The 23830-nt window shown below is 43.9% G+C and overlaps 2 protein-coding genes across 2 annotated transcripts in view; one reads left to right on the top strand and one right to left on the bottom strand.

Moving 5' to 3' along the window:
* AVEN (apoptosis and caspase activation inhibitor) overlaps positions 1-18478 on the top strand; it is a 201043-nt gene extending 182565 nt beyond the window's left edge. Inside the window, exons 4-6 of the mRNA XM_045013233.1 lie at positions 6927-7022; positions 9635-9980; positions 17955-18478. Coding sequence (XP_044869168.1) covers positions 6927-7022; positions 9635-9980; positions 17955-18073 — 561 coding nt within the window. The 3' untranslated portion in view covers positions 18074-18478. The remainder of the gene's footprint in view (positions 1-6926; positions 7023-9634; positions 9981-17954) is intronic.
* A 130-nt stretch (positions 18479-18608) lies between these two features.
* Positions 18609-23830, bottom strand: part of RYR3 (ryanodine receptor 3) — a 642559-nt gene continuing 637337 nt past the window's right edge. Inside the window, 2 exon segments of the mRNA XM_045013234.1 lie at positions 18609-19476; positions 20857-20908. Coding sequence (XP_044869169.1) covers positions 19381-19476; positions 20857-20908 — 148 coding nt within the window. The 3' untranslated portion in view covers positions 18609-19380.

The raw sequence follows: 23830 nt of genomic DNA, 5'->3' as shown, positions 1-23830 counted from the left end.
GCTGCTGAATGAGCAGCTATGCAGTATAAGATGTACATTTCTAACATTGAGGGTAATTATTCATTGAAACATCTTATCTTCAAGGATTGTGGTGGATTCTCCATCACTGGCAACTTTTAACTTAAGGTTGGATGTTGTTCTAAAATATATGTACTACAAAATATGTTGGGAGTTCTGTGGTCTGTGTTATAGAAGAGGTCAGACTAGATGATCACAATGTTGCCTTCTGGCCTTGGAATGTATGAATATTTTGTTTCTTACTCTTTATGCAACATATGATTTTAGGCCTTATTTACTGTGTACTATTCGAACCATGTTCTGAATGCAAAATTACTAATTTTCTCATGGGCTTTTCCATTGCTGTAGTATTGAGATGCTTTACAAAGATAAATTTTATTTCTTCTTCGAGTGATTGCTCATGTGTATTCCACAATAGGGGTGCATGCTCACCATGAGCACCGGTGCCAGAAGTTTTCCCCCTAGCAGTACCTATAGGGGAGCGCCCTAGCGACCTCTGGAGTGGCGCCTCCCTGGCGTGGTATAAGGGGCATTGCGCCCTCCCACCACACTCAGTTCCTTCTTGCTGCCAGTGAAGGTGCTTCGGAACTGCTCTGCTCCAGCTTTGCTGTAGCTCGTCCCCAAAACTGCTTGTTCGTTCAGTGTATGGTAACTGTAGTTAGTTAGTTGTTTAGTTAGTTTAGTTTAGCTAGTGTCTGGGCCGGGGCATGCCCTGTGCCCTGGGTTTTAAGTCGTGCGACACTTGTAGGCAATCTATGCTAGTGAGTGATCCGCACGTGGACTGTTTGTGTTGTTTGGGGGAAACCCATCTCAGCGATCGCTGCAAGATTTGCAAGTCATTTAAGCCTCAGAGCAAGAGAGAGAGACATTAGGATCCGGGCTATTCTGATGGAGTCAGCGCTGACCCTAGCTCCAGTGTGCCTCTCTGAGTTGGTCGGTCCACAGTTGGTGTGGTCCGCGGCAAACCTTCAGCGCCATCGACTAGTCGGTACTGCTCCCTGTCCCTGGGGCATGCCAAGAAGGCTAGGAAGAGGCCTTCTTCACCGCGGCACCGGAGTAAACCCGGGACAGAGGCTAGACTCACGTTGGGCAGTCCTCGATCCCCACCAGCCTCTTGGCCTCCGACTTAAGTCGAGTGGAGTAGCCTGGCCCATTCGGAGCAGGCCTCCCCGATGTCCGGATGTCCTCCACACTGGAGGCCCTGCAGGTGGCCCAGGATGTTATGGCCATGCCGGTACCAGGAGAACCACCGATGTCAGCCCTGCGCTCCAGAGGCAAGCTGTTGCTGGGATCTCTGCAGTCACCCCTGGCTCGGTACCAGTCTCAGTCGAGGGACCGTTCAGGGAAAAGTCCACATGGATCGCCCTTGACACCCACCAGACTGTCTGGTTGGATTCCATCTGACCGAGACTCTTGGCACCGCTCCGCCTTGAGGAGCAAACACCAACGGGATCAAGGCAGACAATGCCAAAGTTTCTCGTCTCAGAGGGGCTATCGCAGCCTGTCATGGCACGAATGTCGACATCGTTCCCGTTCGGCCTTCCTCTCCAGACCTCCGAGGAAGGAGTTGGTGGGATGTACATCCTCTACACTGTGTCCAGTGACCGACCAGGTGGTGGACCCTCTGGTGTCAATGGACACACAAAGTACTGTGCCAGCCTCCTCACCCTCCCCAGATCAGGCGATTACGGCCCGCAGGAGGCCTTTATGGCCCACCAAGAACCCTTAAAAAGGGTAGCATCAAGCCTCCACCTCCAAGCAGAGGAGATGGAGGAGCCCTCAGACTCCCTGTTTAATGCACTATCCTCCTCTGCACCGGGCAGGGTGGCCTTGCCTTTCCACGAAAGGGTGGCAAAAATTTCAAATGCCCTGTGGCAAACCCTGGCCTCATTGGCCCCCATCTCTAAGAGAGCGGAAGGCAAGTATTTTGTACCCGCACGAATACTTATACACCCACTCTGCTCCTAACTCCCTGGTGGTCGAGTCGGTCAACCACAGGGAATGGCAGGGCCAACCAGCCCCTATTCTGAAAAATAAAGATTCAAGGAGCCTGGACTTATTTGGAAGAAGATTATTCATCTTCGAACTTCTAGTTATGGGTGGTGAACCACCAGGGTCTCCTGGGCTGGTATGAGTTCAGTCTTGGGGCTCCCTGCCCAAGTTCGAGGACTCCCTCCAGGAGCGCAACAGGAAGGAGTTCAAAGCGCTGGTAGAGGAGAGCACAGTGGCTGACAGGGCAACCCTGCAGGCAGCTTCGGATGCAGTGGACATGGCTGCGTGGTCCATGGTGTCCATGAGAAGGGCATCATGGCTTCTGCTTTCTGGGCTGTTCAGCGAGGCGCAGACCTCCCTGCAGGGCCTCCTGTTTGACGTCAAAGCTCTGTTTGCGGAATAAATGGATACAAAGCTGCATGGCCTGAAAGACTCCTGCACGACTCTCCAGACTCTGTCTCTATGTTCCAGCTCTGGCTAAACCTAAGTTCAAGCCACAGCAGACTCCCACTCAGGCCACCTATTCAAAATACAAGACCGCTTATAAGAAGTTGCAGGACTATAAGAGGCACCCACAGAGGTAGTCTCGGCCTGCCCCCTGGCCTGGGTCCTCCAAGGGCAAGCAAGCAGGGAAAAGGCGGTTTTGACGGGACACGCAGGGGCACCCTGCCAGTTCTCATCAGGGATCCAATAATCCCTCAATAAAGCTTCCCTTCTCCAATCGGTTGCCTGTTTTCCTTCCAGAGTGGTTGTGGCCATTAGGTCCTCAACACCATCTCCTGGAGCTACACTCTCCAGTTTACTTCCTCCCCGCCCAACAACCCCCCACCCCCGTCCCTCTGGGGAACCCCTCACACAAGGCTCTGCTTGAGCAGGAGGTGGGGCGGCTCCTGGGCCTAGGAGTGGTGGAAGCAGTACCGGGGGAGTTCAAAGGCGAGGGGTACTACTCCCGCAATTTCCTTATCCCGAAGGCCAAAGGGGGGTTCAGGCCCATCTTGGACCTTATTTTCTCCTTGGTTGTCCCAAATATTCAAGTGTAGCCTGGGCTTAGTGTTTCCTCTTCCTTAGTTGAGGGGGTGAGCTTTTAGTTTTGGGCAGGCCTAGACTCACCTGTCCCAGTCATACAAATAGTATACACCTTCCCACTTCTACCACAAAGTAGGTAGTGATTCCACAGACGACAACTTCCTTCACTACACAATCCTGATTCATCCTCAAACACCATCCATCTGTGCACTGAATGAGGCAGGGGACCTGTGGGGAAAAATGATTAAAAACAGACAGGAAGACCAAAATCAGGTTGCACAGGCAACCTTAATTCTGGCTTTTCTTAACTTTTGTGAGTGTTCAACTTTGCAACCTTAACGTTCTTTTAATGTGTTTTTGTGTGTAAAATACCCATACTTTCAGTTCTATCATGTGGTATCATGTTGACACCCACATGGGTCATCATCAGGGTTGTTAAATCCACCACACAGGCCTCTACCATTAGATCTCTTGAGCTAATGGAGTAACTGATAGCAATAGTGGGTTGTCACCCTCTATGTAGACCAGTTCTAGAAGAGGGGGAGACACATACTTTGCCAGTGGATTTCACAAATATTTGCTAATAGAAGAATGATGAGACTCAGGAATATTGGGTTCCATTCTAGGCTCTGGACCAGGAGTTCTTTGGGCACCGACCCTTCTGTCTTGTTCCTACCAAGCCAGAACCCTTCTGCCCTGTTCCTACCAAATCTGTCCTTGTCTCAGTTATTCCCTATTCCAGACTCCTCATTTCAATCTTATCTCTTCACCTAGCCAGTCCCAGACTCCACTCCTTGGGCTTCTTGCCCCAGTTCCGGTCTTCTCTCCCTTCCTCCACTCATAGTCCCTGTCCCTTCCCTCCCATTTCCTCGTCAGATCTGTTTATTCCCCCCACCCCCATCCCTTTTCTCCAGTCTTCTGCCCACCGATCCCTACCAGACAGGCCCTCGGTTCCAGTCTTCCTCCCTGGGCGTCTCATCCAATATCAGCCCTCACACACTTCGCCCCCTTAGTTTCTTGTCCTGGACTGTTTGCTCAGCTTTTCCTAGTTCTCTATATGTATCCCAGCTAGGGTTGCCAACTTTCTGATTGCAGAAAACCAAACACTCTGCCCCTCCCTCAAGGCCCCGCCCCAGCTCACGCCATCCCCCGTCCCTCCATTGCTTGCTCTCTCCCACCCTCGCTCACTCGCTCATTTTCACCAGGCTGGGACAGGGGGTTGGGGTGCAGGAGGGGTGAGGGCTCCAGCTGGGGGTGCGGGCTCTGGTGATGAGGGGTTTGGGGTGCAAGAGGGGGCTCAGGGATGGGGCCAGACATGAGAGTTTCAGGATGCGGGAGGGGGCTGGGATGAAGGGGGGTAAGGGCTCCAGCTGGGGGTTCTGGCTCTGGGGTGGGGCCAGGGATGAGGAGTGTGGGGTACAGGAGGGGGCTCTGGGCTGGGGCAGGAGGTTGGGGTGCAGGCTCCAGGCAATGCTTACCTCAGGCAGCTGCTGGAAGCGGCTGGCATGTCCAGCCCCTAGGGGGCTCCGTGCATTGACCCGTCCACAGGCGCCATCCTTGCAGCTCCCATTGGCTGTGGTTCCCGGACAATGGGAGCTGTGGAACTGTCACTTGGGGCAGGGGCAGCTCGCAGAGGCCTTAGCTCCTTCCCTCCTCCATGCCTAGGAGCCGGAGAGGGGACCTGCCACGGCTTCTGGGAGCAGTGCGGAGCCAGGGCAGTCAGGGAGCCTGCTTTAGCCCTGCTGCACCACCAACCTGACTTTTAACAGCCCGGTCAGTGATGCTGACCAGAGCCACCAGGTTCCCTTTTTGGCCAGGTGTTCCAGTCAAAAACCGGATGCCTGGCAACCCTAATCCCATCAGATCTGTCTGTCTGTCCAGTATTTACAAGGAATGGCTATAGAATTCTAAATCGGAAAGAAACAGTCACAAGAGGACAGAATAAGTGAGAAAAGGCACAAAAATTGCTATAAAATGGTTGGTGCTGTTGCCTGGTAGTTGTAGAAAGGAAAAGCTACACATCAGGTCTGAAAATGGTAGAATGAAATGCAACAGTGAAATTAACATGTGTGACCTCTCATTTCATTGTAATTATCAATTGTAGAAAACTCAGTGGATTTTGTCCAAATGTGGACAAAATGGAGGTGATATATTTGATAGTTGCCATCTCTTTTAATGTGCCATTTTAAAATCACAGGTATGTGATGAAATAATTTGCATCTTTTTCATTCTTGCCAGTGATAATGGTAATTTCAGCAGCAAATGTCATTGCTGTTTCTTCCTTTCTTGACCAATTTTTTTTTTGCTGTTTCATGGCCATAGCATTCTATGGTGAATTGCTCCTTTGATCCCTTTTTTGTCTCTTGATAGTGTCATCTATAGTAAAATGTTCCTTTGAAAATTTTAAATTCTTCCTTTTATGCTATTTTGCTTCTCTGTACCACCACCATCATCTTTTCCTTTATCCTTCCTCCCTTCTCTCTTAATCCTTCTTCATTTCATTCACTCCAGTTCTTTGAAAAGCATTATTTACATTTAGCAGGTTTTTTAAAAAAATGTTAATTTTTACTTTACAATTTATCAACTCCTGGAGTTATTTAAATGTCAAAATTCCCCTTATTCTCCTCCTCCATGCTCTGTGTGGAGACTCCAGTCTCCCCTTAAGTATTTGACAAGAGTGCCAGGTGTTTTGAAGTGCTAGTTCATTGCTGTGTAATAGCGGTGTTGTCCAGTAGATTGCTTAATACTTTATTGAGATCAAAGATCTTTTGAGGCTTTGTGTGCTAAAGAATTTTCTTAGTGATGAGCACTAATGCATTTTGAATGATCACTTAATATTGAAGAATAATTATTATTGGTACCAATCAGGTATGATGCACAATAGGATTTTTCTTACTCCCAGTACTGGAAATCGGACATCAGCATTTAGATATTTGAGGAGCTGTTAATACTACTGCATCCAGACACTCTTTTTTATTGCTTTAGTTATGATTGGTTAAAATCCATAAACAGAGATACAACTCAGGACCCTCTGTTGTCATTAGTTTTAAATAAAAGGAAGTGAGAAATAAGGCCTGCAATAAAATAAAATAAAATAAACGGTCACAAAAGCATTACAATTGACTATAATATCCACCATGTGCATTATAGAACAAAGCATTTTGTAAGAGGAAGGTAATTTGGTGTGTTTTCAAGTAACTTTCTACCTAAGCATTTGTTTCAACAAGCTTGTAGTGTCTTTTAATGTGTTTGCACATTAGGTTGAAATATAGATATTTTGGTTTTCAAAAATTGTTCTGCATAATATCTTGAAGTTTGTTTTTGTATGGCAGCAGCTTTTAGAAGAATGTTAGTCTTCTGGAAACATTTTTGCAACATTGGTTTTTAAAGTCCTTATATGTCCTAGAGATGTGGAATACCAAGTAATCAACTCAGGGATAAACTTTATCCAGGTTTCAGTAAAATTTGACAATGCTTTTAATCATTTGAGATTGCATGTTCTACACATGCATATGTATCAAACACCTTTTGTTATAGGGGGGAGGGATAGCTCAGTTTGAGCAGTGGCTTGCTAAACCCAGGGTTCTGAGTTCAATCCTTGAGGGGGCCATTTAGGGATCTGGGGCAAAAATCTGTCAGGGACAGTACTTGGTCCTGCTGTGAAGGCAGGGGACTGGATTCAATGACCTTTCCAGTTCTATAAGATAGGTATATCTCCATATTAAATTAAATTAAAATTAATTAGGTATTTTGAATATTCAATTCCTAAGCATATTTTCCCATTAAATAGAATTGTGGCGATGGCAAGTGGCCTTAGCTTAAATTTCTAGGGATCATTGTTAGTTTAATTTTCTTTATGCAAGTTTTCTGTTTGTTTAATTGTATTTCAGCTATCTGCACTTTACGTGGATTGCCAGTCGTTGGTCCAGGCCCTTCAGGAGCTTCCTCTGCATCTCAGGTTGAATGTGGCTGCTGAAATGGTGCAGGTAATGCTCTGGTTGCACATAAAATTACTGAAAGATTTAAATAGTCCAGTAAATATGACTTCAAGAAAAATGAGGTCCAGGATCCTTGAGGTTTGGCACAGGGTAACTACACAGTTGCAGTACTTGTTTCTGTTTTCACTATCCTTAAAGTTTTTTAAAAAATGAAACTAATTTGATATATAATCTTTTTTTAAAAATTAACTTCCTGATCTGATATGGCATAATATAAGCATTATCCAATTTTTATGAAACAAATTTGAGTCAGTTGTCAGAATGTGAACTGCCAATCAAACAGCTGAAGAAAAGGTTACTTATATTCAGGGTATATAAAATTAGGAAACAGCATTTCAGCAAAATGCTTTCTTCAGGCTATGGAAAACAAAATATCATTCACATAGAGGGAAGAGAACTAATGAGAATCTTGAGTTAAAAACGGCTGTCATGAGGTTACATTTGGAGAGCAGTTTATCAGCAGCTGAAAAAAAAATGACAACAACAAAATCAATCTGCTCTAGAAAGGGAAAGATGTCTGACTTTCATAGGAAAGATTTTCTTTTCTGTGGGGTTGTTCAGACAATTACATAGCTAACTTCTTTTTTACTGTAGCTGAAAGCTATATCTGCAGATGTAGAGTATATAAAGGAATCAAATTCTTTATCAAGTAAAGTTCTGTTCTAGCAACCAAAATGCCAAGCCTGGAATTCATTTCTTTTCCCAGTATTCATTATTCCAAGGGGATAAATGTATTAGTTAAATAAACTTCATTTATTTTCTTTTTCAAACAAAATAAGGGACAATCTGTGCTGTAAATGTCTTTGATTCCTCCTACAATGTGTATGTGCAGATATATAGGGTTATTCAGTGCATATTGTAATATTTAAATTAATCTTTATCTTTCTATTGCCATTGTGCTATCACAGCATAGCCCAATCTCCAAGAAGCTCCAAAGGAGCAAAGAAACTGCCTATAAGTGATTAGGTAAAGAGAGTGGGTATTTCTTGGTTCACGCTGCACTGTTTTGCAAATTTTCTATTTAATATTGTTGTGTTAACCTTTGAAAAATAAAATATAAACTTGTCAAAACCATGTCTACATGCTGGGGTGTGTTACAGATTTACAGGGTGTGTTTGATGCCCCAGTCTGTACAGTCTCTCGTTAAGTACCCCTGTTATTGGCCAGCCCAAAGGTGAGCTCCACAGCTCTCCAACAAGACTGCGCTTTCTGGCTTCAGCAGTCCTGTTTTTCCCTGTGTGCTCTCCTCTGCAAGTCTCACTGAGTTCAGACTCCTGTTTAAAGATTCCTCACCATTTGGGAAGCAATGAACCCCAGTAAGTATTTGCAGTGACACAGCATAGCCTTTTCAGAATGAAATAGCATTTCTTAGTTAACTGGAATATACAGCATCTGAGAACTCCTAGGTTAATCTGAAAAAGTCAAGTTTAAGTCAGAGTCCATATTGGCAGAAGCAACTGCACCAATGTGCAATGCTGTCCTGGGACCCCTCTTGGCTCTCCGTCCCTCTGTCAGTCTCTGAGTCTGCCATTTCCTCAGCTCTGAGTGGGCATGTCTACGCTGCAGCTGAGAGCAAGCTTCCCAGCCTGGGTAGACAGACTAATGCGGCAGGGTTCAAGCTAGCACACTGAAAATAGCAGTGTGGATGTTGAAGCTCTGGCAGAGACTCGGACTAGCCACCTGAGCTCATACCCAGCTCAGAGAGCCTCAGCTGCCACTGGAGCCGCAGCATCCACACTGCTATTTTTAGAGCACTAACTCAAGTCCCGGTAACACTAGTGTTTCTGTGTGAGCTGGGATGCTCACTTCCAGCTGCAGGGTAGACATTTCATGTGTCTCAGGCAGCACCCTTAAAACACAATCTCTCAGCCTTTGTTTTTGTTCCCATGCTGCTTCCACTGCATTCAGCCCATCCTGGGCTACCAATCATTAGAAGTTAATGTTACAGTCTTTGGGTCTTTCATTCATATATCCATATATCCATTCAGTGCTTGACTGGTGCATCTATCTCTAAGCCCCTGTTCTGGGCAAGCAGTTTCACCGCTATATACACAATGGGTAAACTGAGTCACATATATTGGTCATGCACATATTACCAAAAATCCCTCATTCACCAGACAGTGTCACATCGGAGAATGATTCAGCATGTGGTACTTTGGAGGGAAAACCTAAATCAGAGACAGTTGGCTAATTACTGGGCCAAATTCTCCCCTCAGTGACACCCAAGCAATTCCACTAATTTCAGATTGATTCCAGTGGGATTGAATGAGTGTAACTACAGGCATTACTTCCCTCCCTGTATGTACTGAACGCCCCTGTTACTAGCTGCTGTTTGGTGTATTCAGCGTTTAGCCTCATAGTTCATTTTAAAAAAAATTGCACAGTTACCGTTACATATAGATAGATATTATTGCACAAGTATTTTCAAATTTATTTTGGTACTAATTTACTTTCCTTGCCGTTTTAAAATCTGTTCCACTGAATTTAATTAAGTGATTTGTATGTGGCAGTCATGAATTATTGTGCTGTCTTTTTAAAATTTCAACTGTAACAATTGAGTTCACCATAATGAAGACTCAAGTTTTTTCTTGTACTCTTAGGCATCAACACCCACAGAACTCCCTCAGATAAAATCTAAAAGTATTGAAGACAGCAAGAAGAGAGTGACTCAGTTACAACCACCTTTGGGTCAAAGTGGAATAGCATCAATCTGTGATCCTGTTAATGATTCTGTTGTCCATTTGATGCCTTTAAGTAAAGATGGACCTGAAACAAATTCTTCAGAATCCTTTCAGAGAGGCTGTTCTGTGTCACAGCAAGAGGCAGATAATTTGGATGAAGAACTAGATTTACTGCTAAATTTAGATGCTCCTGTTCATGTAGAAAACAACTTTCTGTCAGAAACCTACAAAACGACAGCTGAGAGTGATTTGAAAATGAAAAATGGTGAGATTTATATTTTTAACCCCTTTTTAGTTTGTATTGTTCTTTCTATAATGATGCTTTTAGTTAAACTCCTGATTAGTAAACCAGCAATGCTCCTCTAATCATCCCTATATCCCTGACAGCGTATGTCATTGATTTGGAGTTGCGTACTAACACATCTGTTCATTCTCATGCTCCCTGTGAGGTGACCTTTAGAGAGGCACATTTCTTGTTTAGTACTTTGACATTCCAAAACTTACTGCAGTTGCTTGTGGTTGAAAATCATGATCTAAACTTTACTGGTAGAAATGAAAACTGAACTTTATATGAGTCTTTCATATATAGTATAAGAAGTACATTCCTCTGCCCCAACTTTTTGACTTCTTATAGCATAGTGCTTTCCAGTATTAGGCCTTTCAGTACTAGATCATATTCTGGCTCGTAACTTGGCTATGTGGAATAGACACCATTTTTAAATTGGATGAAATGTGATGGACTGAATTGTATGTCTTGCCAGTAGCAACTGGTGAACTTGTAACCACCTATAATAGAGCGGGAAGTTGTATTCCTTACTGTATGCTACATAGGAATGATTGCACCAACTATAGCAGAAAAAAATCTACAGCACTAAACTCGGGTCTAGGCAGATAAATAATTTTAGATCTTAAACTTTTTATTCAGTTCATCTGTAATTTTTTCAGGCTGCTTTAAAAAAAAATCCCCATAGTGTGTATAATCCTTTAGGACCCTAGGCAATGGATCACTTTGACTGCTTTCAGCCTTCTTTTCTTCAGCGTGTACCTCTCTCTCTTCCCCAAGCAGAATTGTTGGCCTCTGAACATAGACTTACTTCTGGGCTTTGTGCCAGCTTTTTTCTATCCACTTCCCCCAGCTCTGTTGTAGATATTATGTCCCCTGTGTGAATGAAAGGGCAGGACCTAGTGTCCAAAAGATGCAGCTCTCTGTGAGATGGGGAGGGGTTTAGTTCCCCGCATGAAGGAAAAGGAGCCAGTTAGGACTTGCATGCAGAAATCCTGACCTACTTGTGCCTGACAGTGAACACAGATGCCTCCCTTCTCACTGCTGTAGCACCCCCTCAGCAACCTCCCTAGGCCCCAAGGACCTCCACTCTAGATGAGTTAATAACCTTAGAAATTGAGTAACATCAGTTGCAAGGGTAGAGCTAATAACGTGGCGGAACAAGATCCTATTACCTACAGGATACTTTTGCATCTCTATCTGAGCTAGAATTGAAAAAATGTCCTGTCAACAGCAAGATACTCAGCAGTAGTTACTATGCTGCTCTTAGATCTAGCAGACCACACAGTGATGTACCTGCCAGAACACATGTTTTATAGAAGAAATCATTAGGCTGAAAACTGGTATACATAATTGATGAAATGTTTCCACCCTATAATACAGAAAGTGATGTTACGCTGAATAGTTTAATGGAATTTTCATTTTCAAGGACAATGAGTAACATCAGTGAAGAACTTTACTGTAGTCAGCATGCTCATTCTGAACATTTTAAGAGATGAACAGAGCTCTTCTGCAAAGTGGAACCTTAGGTTTCTTAGGCCTGGTCTACACTAGGACTTTAATTCGAATTTAGCAGCGTTAATTCGAATTAACCGTGCACCCGTCCACACCAGGAAGCCATTTAGTTCGACCTAGAGGGCTCTTTAGTTCGAATTCGGTACTCCCCGACGAGGGGAGTAGCGCTAAATTCGACATGGCTATGTCGAATTAGGCTAGGTGTGGATGCAAATCGAACTTACTAGCTCCGGGAGCTATCCCACAGTGCACCACTCTGTTGACGCTCTGGACAGCAGTCCAAGCTTGGATTCTCTGACCAGCCACACAGGAAACGACCCGGGAAAATTTGAATTCCTTTTCCTGTCTGGGCACTTTGAATCTGATGTCCTGGTTGGACATCGGGGCGAGCTCAGCAGCACCTGCAACGATGCAGAGCTCTCCAGCAGAGGAGTCCATGCAATCCCAGAATAGAAAGAGGTCCCCAGCATGGACAGACCGTGAAGTCCTGGATCTGATCGCTGTGTGAGGCGATGAGTCTGTGCTTTCGGAGCTGCACTCCAACAAACGGAATGCAAAGACCTACGAGAAGGTCTCCAAAGCCATGAGAGACAGAGGATACAGCCGGGATACAACGCAGTGCCGAGTGAAAATCAAGGACCTGAGACAAGGCTACCAAAAAGTCAGAGCGGCAAATGGACGCTCCGGAGCACAGCCCCAGACATGCCGCTTCTACGAGGCACTGCATGCCATTCTAGGTGGGTCTGCCACCACTGCCCCACCAGTGACCGTGGACTCTGAGTATGGGATAGTGTCGAGGGGCAGTTCCTTGGCGATGTTCGCCGATGGGGAAGATGAGGAAGGGTTTGTGGAGGACGACGCAGGCGACAGCGCTTACAATACCGCTTTCCCCGACAGCCAGGATCTCTTCATCACCCTCACAGAGATCCCCTACCAACCCTCCCCGGCCGTTAACCCGGACTCAGAATCAGGGGAAGGATCAGTCGGTAAGTGCTATAAACATGGAAACATTTATTTTTTTAAAAACAGGAATAAAAAATATGTAAAAACTATATAAAACCTTTTGCTTAAAAAACTATATAAAGAGAAGGTCCACACAGATAGGGATGGAACAGAAATCCTCCTGGGACAGTTCCACGAAGCTCTCGGAGAGCAGCTCGAAAAGTCTCCGCAGGAGGTTCCTGGGGAGAGGTGCCTTATTTGGTGCTCCGTGGAAGCACACTCTTCCGCGCCAGGCCATCCTAATGTACAGCGGAATCATTGCCTCCACCAGCATTGCAGCGTACGGTCCTGGTCTGTGCAGGGATTCGAGCAGCATCCTCTCTCTCTCTCTCCGAGTGACCCGCCTCAGGCTAATCTCGTTTGCGACTGCTGCATCTAATTAGGGCAATTAGTGTACTGTTACTATTGTGAATGCTTGACTTTTACTTTGCATAGCAATGACCTTCGCTTAACAGCCACGTGTTGGAGGCCACAGAGGAAAAGCATACAGTGATCTTTCCCGTGCACAGCCGCGAGGGGCTGGAACAGGGTCAGACTTTATGCTTTACAGATTGCCTTCAGCGGGAGGGCACAGCTATCCATTAACTGTTAAGCAGCCTATAGTGTAGTGCTTACCAGGCCTGGCTGCTACACGGATTCAGCTGTACCGCCCCGCTTGTCCGATCTCCTGTGCAAGACCGCAGCCAATGAAAGCGTATTCCGAAATCTCGAACTTGTCCTGAGAGCTCGTGAGACTAGGTGCCCTGTATGGTCTTGTTCACAGAAACTGACTAGACTGTGTTCAGTGTTCGCAAACATGTATCTTTTCAAGGAAATCACTTCCTTTTTCCCATCACACAGCTGCGGCTCTTTCACGAACTGCCCCGGCATCCCCCTCACAGAGGCTGGCGCAGATTAGGCGGCGAAAGAAGAAGACTAGGGACGACATGTTCTCGGAACTGATGGCTTGCTCCAGAGCCGAGGCGGCCGAGCAGAGACAGTGGAGGGAGACCCTATGTCAGCACCAGCGCTCACACAGCGAACGGGAGGACAGGTGGCGGCAGGAAGACCAGCAGGCGACTCAAACGCTGCTTGGGCTAATGAGGGAGCAAACGGACACGCTCCGGCGCCTTGTAGATGTTCTGCAGGACCGCAGGCAGGAGCAGAGAGCCCCCCTGAACTGTATCTGCAACCGCCTTCCCCCGCCACAAAGTCCTGCCCCCCCCACCCAAAATCACAAGAAGGAGGGGCGCTAGGGGCCGTGAAAACTGTCACTCCACCCCAGCAGAGCGCTCATGTACCAAACAGCTCTCATTCCCTAAAGTGTGAGAAGTGCTTCCCTTCCTGGATCACCCAGTCCCAAATCCAAGTTTCATCCCCCCACTGTGTAGTTGAGTATTAAAAGTAGTTTGTTGTTATTCACTGTTTCCGTCACGTTTTCCTTGTCAGAAGACTTTGTGTGAAGGGGAGGGGAGGGGTTTTTTAATTGCATAGGACAGCCTCCATTACCAGGGTACAGACTTGGGGGCAGGATCAACAGCAGGACCCACACAGACTGCAGTCACTAGGCACATTCTGGGAGGTGAATGCTGCCCCGGGTCAGTCTGTGAGGTGTATGCTGCCCCAGGGTCCCAGCGCCTGACATCCACAAATGGCAAAGCAGGCTGCCCTTACCATGCCCTTCCCCCCTAGCCACGAGCCTCTCCGATGCCCTGAGCCCCAGCAAGAGCCCTCATCCACGGACACATACTCACCCTTCCCACACACCCCTTCCTACGCCCCAACCCCCAGTCCAGAGCCTGCATCCAAACTCCGTCCCAAAGACGGCACCCCTCACCCCTTCCTGCAAACCTACCCCTTCCTGCACACCCACCTGCAACCGTCCTCCCCCCAGAGACCGCTGTAGGAGCAGGAGCCTGTCATTCCTCTAGTGTAGAAGCGGTCTGGACATCAGTGCACACCGTACCCACCACAGTCCGCGTCCATGTTTCAACCCTTGAACAGGAATTCATAATTAAAGAAAACTTTATTAATAATCAGTGTTCCATTAAAGTTATTTTAAAACGTGTGTTGGAAGGGGGGAAACCTGGAGAACAGGGTATGTAACCGCAGATTGAAGTCAACAGTCACTGAAACAGGCTCAGGTTCAGCTTCTCTGTAAATCAACTGGAGAGTCATAGGTTACCCTGCTCTCCGAGGAACCTATCTTTCAAAGCCTCCCGGATGCACAGCGCTTCCCGCTGGGATCTTCTATCGGCACGGCTGTCTGGCTGAGCGTAATCAGCAGCCAGGCGATTGGCCTCAACCTCCCATCCAGCCATAAAGGTCTCCCCCTTGCTCTCACAGAGATTGTGGAGCACACAGCAAGCAGCAATAACAACGGGGGTATTTTTTTTCGCTGAGGTCCGAGCGAGTCAGTAAGCTCCGCCATCCCCCCTTGAGACGTCCGAAAGCACACTCCACCACCATTCTGCACTTGCTCAGCCGGTAGTTGAAGAGTTCCTTCTCACTGTCCAAGGCGCCTGTATAGGGCTTCATGAGCCAGGGCATTAGCGGGTAGGCTGGGTCCCCGAAGATCACTGTAGGCATCTGCACATCCCCAACCGTTATTTTGTGGTCCGGGAAGAAACTACCTGCCTGGAGGCGTTTAAACAGACCAGAGTTCCTGAACACACGTGCCCGGCCACCCCACGTAGATGTTGGTAAAACGTCCCCTATGGTCCACCAGTGCTTGCAGCACCATAGAAAAGTAGCCCTTTCGGTTAATGTACTCGCTGGCCTGGTGGGCCGGTCCCAGGATAGGGATGTGAGTGCCATCTATAGCCCCACCGCAGTTTGGGAATCCCATCGCGCCGAAGCCATCTATGACGACCTGGACGTTTCCCAGGGTCACTACCTTTGAGAACAGTTGCTCAACGATTGCGTGGGCTACTTGAATCACAGCAAGCCCTACGGTAGATTTGCCCACGCCAAAGTGGTTCGCTACTGACCGGTAGCTGTCTGGCGTTGCAAGTTTCCAGAGGGCTATGGCCACTTGCTTCTGCACAGTCAGGGCTGCTCGCATCCGGGTGTCCTGGCGCTTCAGGGCAGGGGACAGCAAGTCACAGAGTTCAAGGAAAGTGCCCTTACGCATCCTGAAGTTCCGCAGCCACTGTGATTCATCCCAGACCTGCAGCACTATGCGGTCCCACCAGTCCGTGCTTGTTTCCCGGGCCCAGAATCGCCGTTCCACACCATGAACTTGACCCATTGCCACCATGATCTCCACTGCGCGGCGTACCCTGCTTTGTGAGAGGTCTGCGCCACTCTGTGGCTTCCTGTCCTCACCGCGCTGCCGGAGCCTCCTCGCCTGATTTCTCAGCAGCTGACTGTGGAAGAGGTGGACGATAAGGTGCGAGGAGTTGACAACGGCCATAAGTGCAGCGATGATCGCAGCGGGCTCCATGCTCACAGTGCTGTGGTGTCGGAGCTGTAACCGACCAGAGAAGGGCGCGAACAGATTTCCCGCCGGCGCTTTCAAGGAGAGAGTGCGGGAGTGACGGTTCAATGGTCACAGTTACCCAAAACCACCCTCGACACATTTTTTTCCCCCAGCATGCATTGGGGGGAAATCCCAGGATTCCAATGGGCAGCGGGGAGTGCGGGAACTGTGGGATAGCTTCCCACAGTGCACCGCTTCCAAAGTCGACACTGGCCCCGTTACTGTGGACTCACACAGTCGAACTAGTGTATTTAGTGTGGATACACAACTTCGACTTCATAAGTTCGATTCCACAAATTCGAATTAAGTTGATTCTAAATAGTCTTGTAGTGTAGACGTACCCTTAGTTGGCAAAGTTTAAATACGTGATGGCTCACTGTTAGGGAGTTTTCTGTCAATGAAAGATTTCAATACGCTTTTGAGTGGCAGTGCTATTACTTTGTTTTTCCCGCAGACTTATTAAAAGGTTATATTTGTGTGGCGTAACTAAGGGATTTGTTTCTGATTACAGGTTTTAAAATATTTTTTAAACTTTTCTTTCTTCTACTTTTTTTTTTTTTTTTTAGAAAAATATATTCTTGACTGCTATTATGTCTGATTCCTAAGAGTAATAGTAACTAACATTTCCAAAGCATTAGGACTCAAGAATGGATATAAGCATCCTCAGTAAATTTCACTAAGGCTAAGTACAGTAGAAACTTGCTAATCCACTCCAAAACAATTGGCCATCTCTTCCAAATTCTCAGCAGTAGCCAGGTGCCATATTACTATGATTCCATTATTTTTACAAAATATTTTTCACATAATTTACAAAGAAATATAATTAGGGAGATGAAACTCTCTAGGAAAAGACTGAAGCTAGATGCCTCTTATAAACCCAATTTTCATCATTCCATCTTCACCAAAACCAAACGTGCTGTACCTGCATATCTTGACTCAGGATAGACTGTGGAAAGCATAGATGTAGAAAGGTTTTCATATTTTGAAAATTATCCTAATATCTATTGGGCTTATGTAGTGAAATTCCTAACTCCAGTATATTTTATTCTGTTGGTCCCTGTGAGGAGTGGCGGTGCCTGTGGCAACGTCTGCACTATGGAGCCTCTGCTGGCATATTCCCCGTGTGGAAATACTACCACCCCGAATGACAAAAGCACTCTTCCATTGACATAGTTATGCTGACAAAACCCCAGCATCGATGCAGCTGTGTCTGTTTGGGGTGTGGGTTTGTTTTTTCCCCCACACTGCTGACCGACATATATAAATTAAGATAAAGCTTGTCTAAGACTTGAGCTACACTTAAAAGTTAAGTGTTGATTTAGTTATATATTAATTGCAGCTTTCCTGTACATACTGAAGTCTGCATGGTCGCTGAATGCTTTAGAAAAGGATGTAGCTGGCAGGATTTTTCTCAGCCTGCAACATTTCTCAAAGAGATGTTTAAATGTTAAATTTTCATGCTTTCCACCAAAAAACCCAAAAGATGTGAAACTGAACTTGTACTTTACAGCTTCTCTCACACTGGTGATTTTACTGTTTGTTAAACTGTATAGATACCCCTCTAATAATCACAAAAAGCTCCGCTGCCATTACCTCCTGCTGATCTCTCACATAAGAGAAAGTCTGCACTGGACAGGAGACAAGATAGATCTCAGTAGGGGGCGTGGAATCAGAATCAGTTAGAATCTTGTAGACTGGAAACCTATCTCTGTTAGAAGCTATACGCTCTTCTTTTACGGTGGCCCTAAAACAATCCAGCAAATTAATCAGATGGCAGCCACCTAATGACTGGTCGCTTTACTCACCTGCTTTTCTGTGATTTTTCCCAGTTAGCTGACATACAGTCTATTTAAATGTCATCCTCTCTTTTTATTCAATCAGGCACTGAAAAGCAAAATGCTAACTTTGTAATATCTCAAAAGTTTCCATAGTGCAAAGGTAAACGTCTGCCTTGAACTGTTTCCTGTTTATTTTCTTAGTTCCGCTAGAGTTGGACATGGCTGAAGAAACAAGTTCAGCAGCTGAAGAGCAGAAAACTACAGCTAAAAACGTTACTGAGGAAGAGCTTGAAGATTGGTTAGACAGTATGATCTCCTAAAGGAAAAGAAACCTTCCTGAAGCCCACATGTCATTGTCATGCAAGTAATTGAAAAATAAATGAACATGGCAGAAGTTAAGTACAAAATATCAGTCTACAAGAGCTAGGTGCTTTATCTCAGTGATTTAATATACTGCATGCCACCTACTTTTATTTCAGCCAATATTTCAAATAACACATTTGGATAAATTCTAAATGAATGTTATTATCCAAGAGTTCTCTAAACAAAAAGGTCTAAAGTTACAGTTGAGTTCATTAAGAAGGATCTTGTAATGAAATTTGGATTTTTTCAAAAACCTGTGCTTATATTGTAAGATGCAAAATAATACACACTGTCAGAGCATTTGTTTTGATTTGTAGTTGCTATCTATAGTTCCAAAAAATAAAATAGTGTTAGTAAATATAGTCGTGTGTTTAACTGTGCATCCTGTGTTGTATCGGCTTTCTATTATGTAATCAGCAAAAAATAAGGCAAAGACAACTCTATTATTATTTATTTGGTTATTGCCGTGGGCATTTAATTTTATTTGAAGAAAAATGCATAAAGGTAGCAGCTTCACTACTTACAGATGACCATAAAGCATTATTTTATTTTGGCCTTTTAACAGCAGCATCTTACCAGCTGTTATTGAAAGAAGTATATGAATACTCTTCAAGTGCAATTTCATACAGTAAGACGGAAAAGCAACACAACTAATTAATAGAACTGTCAATCTAGAACACTAACATAAATAAAAACCTTGCATAGCTAGTCTACAGAGGTTTTAAGGCACTTAATCGATATTTCAAGGTCGATAAAGTGTTTGAAATTTTTTCTTTGACTGCTTAAAGCTTTTCAAGCTGTATCTTGATACATTCACTAGCAAATACCATGGGAAAAATTAGATTGCAGTTAAAATGTTTAATTTCACAATGTGAGTCATAGTCACCTGACATTCCAGTGCTTAAGATTCAGATATTGTGCATTTAAGAAATGATGTATCTTTTAGCCCTTTCAACTATACCACCAAACATTGGGTCAAAAACAGTTACAATTTCAGTCTATGTTTGAATTGGAAAGTTTAAGGTAACTAAGTCTTCAAGGTATAGATTTCCTTTTTTTTTTTCAGAAAAAAAATTGAAAGCCAGACTATAAGGCCTGTGTCTTATCTGCTAGGCACAAAAATCCTAAGTGGATGGTTTTAAACAAGTTCACAGTAAAGAGATGGTAAACAAATGTGACCTTTGAATTACACTATAAAAGGTAAGTTTTTAATTTTTACTGGGTTTTACATTTCATTAACATAGTAGCTTCTTTCAGGATAAGTTTATCCAAGTTGATCTTCATATTGTTTACGGAAGCAATCTCCAGCTGGGAAGAAATCCCAGCATCTTTCTTGGTACATTTTCCATACAAATGATTCCTGAAACAGTAAGAGAAAAAAGGTGTTTTAGTTTTAGCATATGTTTATTTTCAGTTATTGCTTTACACAAAATAACCATATTTAGTACTGTCCTTACCATGTACACATATTACCACTGATGGCACATAAGACAACATTATACAACCTTTAGCGCAGGTTTCAACAATAAGTTTATAAAGTTTAACTGTGCAGCTTTCTATACGTAAATACCCAGGGCATAGTAAAAGAAACTGGGTACTGTATTGTTATAGGGGGAGAGGTGCCTCTTAGGGCTAGTCTACACTACTGCGCTACATTGGCGCAGCTTCTCCGCTGTAACATGTCTGACGAAGATGTGCTATGCCTCTGGAATTTCTGCACCTCAATGGGAGGCAAAATCTGTGGACACTGCTTTCAGTCAATGTGGCTTACCCCGTGTGATGTAAGTTACATCGACTTAAGTGCTAGTGTAGACAAGCCCTCAGTCATGGTCTATGAAAAGTGACACCAGTGTCATTAAATCAATTTAGTTATGCCAGTGCAAACCCCATACATGAACAAACTGTTTTTAGCTCATAGGGTAAGTTACAAAATCAAGCTAAGCCAATTTAAATGTGTAGTACAACTAGATCAGTTTAGCTACCAGTGGACTTTTCTTTGTTCTGAAACTTCATCATTTTAAATGTACATAAATATTCTTTTAGAAAATCTTGGACACATACCATATAAAATATGCATTTTGCAACTACTTTTTAGTACTGAAAATCAGCTATTGTACTGCAGATTACGTCTTCCTAATTAAAAGTTTTGTTTTAAAGTGTACTTATATTTGTTTAAACAACTTTCCCTTTAAGGATTTTTTTAAAATATCTGTGTCCCATTAATTTTGAACCTGTCAAACTTTGTTTGAATAAATATCCTATTAGTATCTTCAATTATACAAATTTTAAAAATCTGATGGTCTTTGTATTTTCTCCCAGCTTGGACAATTAAACATGAATCAGTTGCACATTAGAACCAATTTCAGATTCTTGGAACAATGCATTTTTTTGAAAAAAGGAAACAATTCTATGGGTCTAAGGCTTTGTAACGGCTTATTTTTACAAATTAAATTAATATACAAACACCACATTGTGAATCAGGGTTGCTACTTGCATATGACATAAAAACACAGATACAAAAAGTATATTTAATAGTATGTACCCCCCACCTTACCACAACCTTAACTCCGCATCCCCTACTGATGGCAGCCTCCCAATACCAGTAGTTTGGTGTGTTGGGAAGGGATAGCTTAGTAGTGTGGTAAAGTCAAGGTTGAAGTTTTATACACAGACCTTGAAGATGAAAATATGAACTTATGCTTCATTTTAGCTTGCTCTGAAAATTCTACTTCATACTCACCTGACCAGTGTGCTCAGTTTCATCCTTATTAATGAGATACATTAGAAAGAAGCTGAAACAAGCACAAGAAGTATTTGTTAATGTGCAAAATCTAACACGGCATTTTATCTCTCTAGTTATGTTTCCTGACAAACAGAGATGAAGTGTAAGGGAAACTCCACACGAGGTAACAAAATAGGGTTGAAGTTAGTTGTGAACATGTTATAAAGTTCTTTCGGGGCCAGATTCTGTCCTCTGAGTTCCCTCCCCTCTGCAGTTTTTAGTTCCTGTGATAGTGTTGGTACAGACACTGGATGTGAAATCCCAGTTATCAGTATCAAAAGTAACCTACCTTATCCCAATTTATTATTAGCAAAGACAAAGTTATGGGGTGAATTGATTAAATATCTTTCCCATAGCTACTTATAGACTGTAATAATGGGTTCTTCAGTCTAGCAAAGAAAGGTACAACATACTCCAGTGGGTGGAAGTTGAAGCTAGACAAAATCAGACTGGAAATGAGGTGTAAATGCGTCACAGTGAGAGTAATTAACCATTGGAACAATTTACTAAAGGTCATGGAGGATTGTCCATCACTGATAATTGTTAAATCAAGATTGGATGATATGCTCTAGGAATTATTTGGGGGAATTTCTGTGGTCTGTGTTATACAAGAGGTCAGACTAGATGATCACAATGGTTTCTTCTGGTCTTGTAATCTTTGAATTTACTTTGGACTTTTCTTCACAGCCATTGTATAACTTGCACCTACCTGGACTTCTGTGCACACGTAAAAATATCTAGCTTGATTTAACTTGAGCTAGCTGGCCCATGAGTGGGCTGTCTGTTGAAGACTGAGGGCTGCTTACACTCAAGCTAGTTATGCAGTAGTGACTCAGCTACTTAGCATTGCTAATCAAGTCACTCTATACAGTTTGAGTGTTTTGCAGTCTGACTGCTCTCACTTGAACTAAGCTCACTCAAAAGGAGTTAACTTGAGTGTAGGTGACTGGAACTAACACTGCACTGAAGACAAGCCCTATAACAACATTGGTTTTATAATTTGTATCTTAACATACAATCAAGCATTATTGAGGAAATTCTGTGTCTAGCTTGAGTAACTTGCTAGGTACTGAGGGTCACCATGAAAGGAATTAATGCAGAGTATGGGCTAGACACATGGGGGAAAAGAGTAACTCAAGATCTGCATAATTTTTCCCTCAACATCACCCAGCATAGCCTCACAGGGATATCCTGGCCCTGTTGGGCGGGAAGTTAGGCTTAGACACCCTACTCCCACTGAAAATCCCAGCCTTGTTTTCTCTAGCTTTTTTTGAATGAATGGAAATACCCTCCTGATACAGAAAGATCATCAGACTTAATAAAAAGTCAATCCATAGTAAGAAAGAATACAAGCATCCCCATAATTACTCTTGCATAATTAATAACTAGTAATAACAGCATGGGAATAGTGTTTCTTTTTTCAACTCATGACAGAACCTCCCCTCTGCTTCACCAAGAGATAAACAGTGTCTTCAAAGGAACCTTAGCTTTAGGCTAGTTACGTATTTATTATAGCACCAACCAGAGAACTGATGGTTTTGAACATCTTGGAACAACAATTAAGACTCACTTGTGCATTTTAAATTCTACAGATTATTAGAAGGATACTGTACTATCACTCTGACTTACGTTAACACCAGAGTTGGAACAGACATTATGATTTGAAACCCAAGCATTTTCAGAAATAGGTTGCTTTGGAGTACTGCCAACAAGTTTAATGTTAATGAAAATACCATGTCAAAGCTCTGGTATTTCTGATGCAGTCCTGGACAAGATTTTACACTAGCTATCATATCCCTATCAAGCTATACCTAACCCAGCAGTTTGGCCCCTCTCTACATCAAGAATATCTGAAAGCTGATCATAAGCCTTTCACTCTTCAGAATGATTTGGCTTTATATTCTCTAAGCTTTAACTATGAATTGGTCTCAAACAGTTCTCTGGGACTATGCCTTATCACAGCTAGTCAACACAGCTTGACTGTGTCAAATCACATAATGTACAAAAAGAACAAAAACACCACTATTTCAAAATCACTTGTGAAAATACAACACCCAAAGTTTATAAATCAGGTACTCCCAGATAACTTCCCTTCATCTTTCTACTGTAGCCTTGTGCTGTTCCAAAGCAGGCACTCCATGCTTTACTTTTATACTGTGAACAAATTTATTGGCCATGTATATGAGACTCCCAGGCATATTGTAAATATGGCCAGAGTAAGATTTAAACTTGGTCATGAATCAGTTACAATGTGTGTATTATTATATTCATTGTTGTACTTGAGAAAATATAAAATATCAATAAATCTGTTTGCCTCTAAAAATATTTATAATGATACAAAGAAATAGTGCAAAAGTTGCATCTAATCTCTATGCTAATGGACATAGAAAAGAGGTGATATACAGCTCCCTCTGAAAGTGGGCAGAAAAATACCCTGTGATCTACCATAGCACCTCCAATGGCAGGGAAATTAAATAGAAGACAATTATCCTGTAATTTAGCAGTTCTGTTCTGTGTCAAAGCCATGTTCTCCCACCTTAAGAGTTGCTGATGTTTCTTTACTCTGACAACAAATGACAAAAAAAAAACCAACCACCACCACCAAAACCCTAATTAGATGAGTTGATTTCAAGAGCTGCTTTGCTCTGTTTTCTCTGGGCCTGTAAAATCTGTTGTTTTTTGGGTGATTGGGAAGGTGGTATATGGCCCATATTCTTATTGAGGGTATGGCTACACTGGCGAGTTGCAGCGCTGGAAAGCCTCCACCAGCGCTGCAATTAGTAAGTGGCCACACCTGCAGGGCACTTCCAGCGCTGCAACTCCCTGGCTGCAGCGCTGGCCGTACACCTCACTCAGCATGGGGAATAAGGATTCCAGCGCTGGTGCTGCAGCGCTGGTCATCAAGTGTGGCCACACACCAGCACTGTGATTG

Source organism: Mauremys mutica, chromosome 4, assembly GCF_020497125.1.
Source record: "Mauremys mutica isolate MM-2020 ecotype Southern chromosome 4, ASM2049712v1, whole genome shotgun sequence".
Taxonomy (NCBI): Eukaryota; Metazoa; Chordata; order Testudines; family Geoemydidae; genus Mauremys; species Mauremys mutica.
The sequence above is the reverse complement of the archived record's forward strand: the minus strand, read 5'-3'. Positions and strand labels throughout refer to the sequence as shown.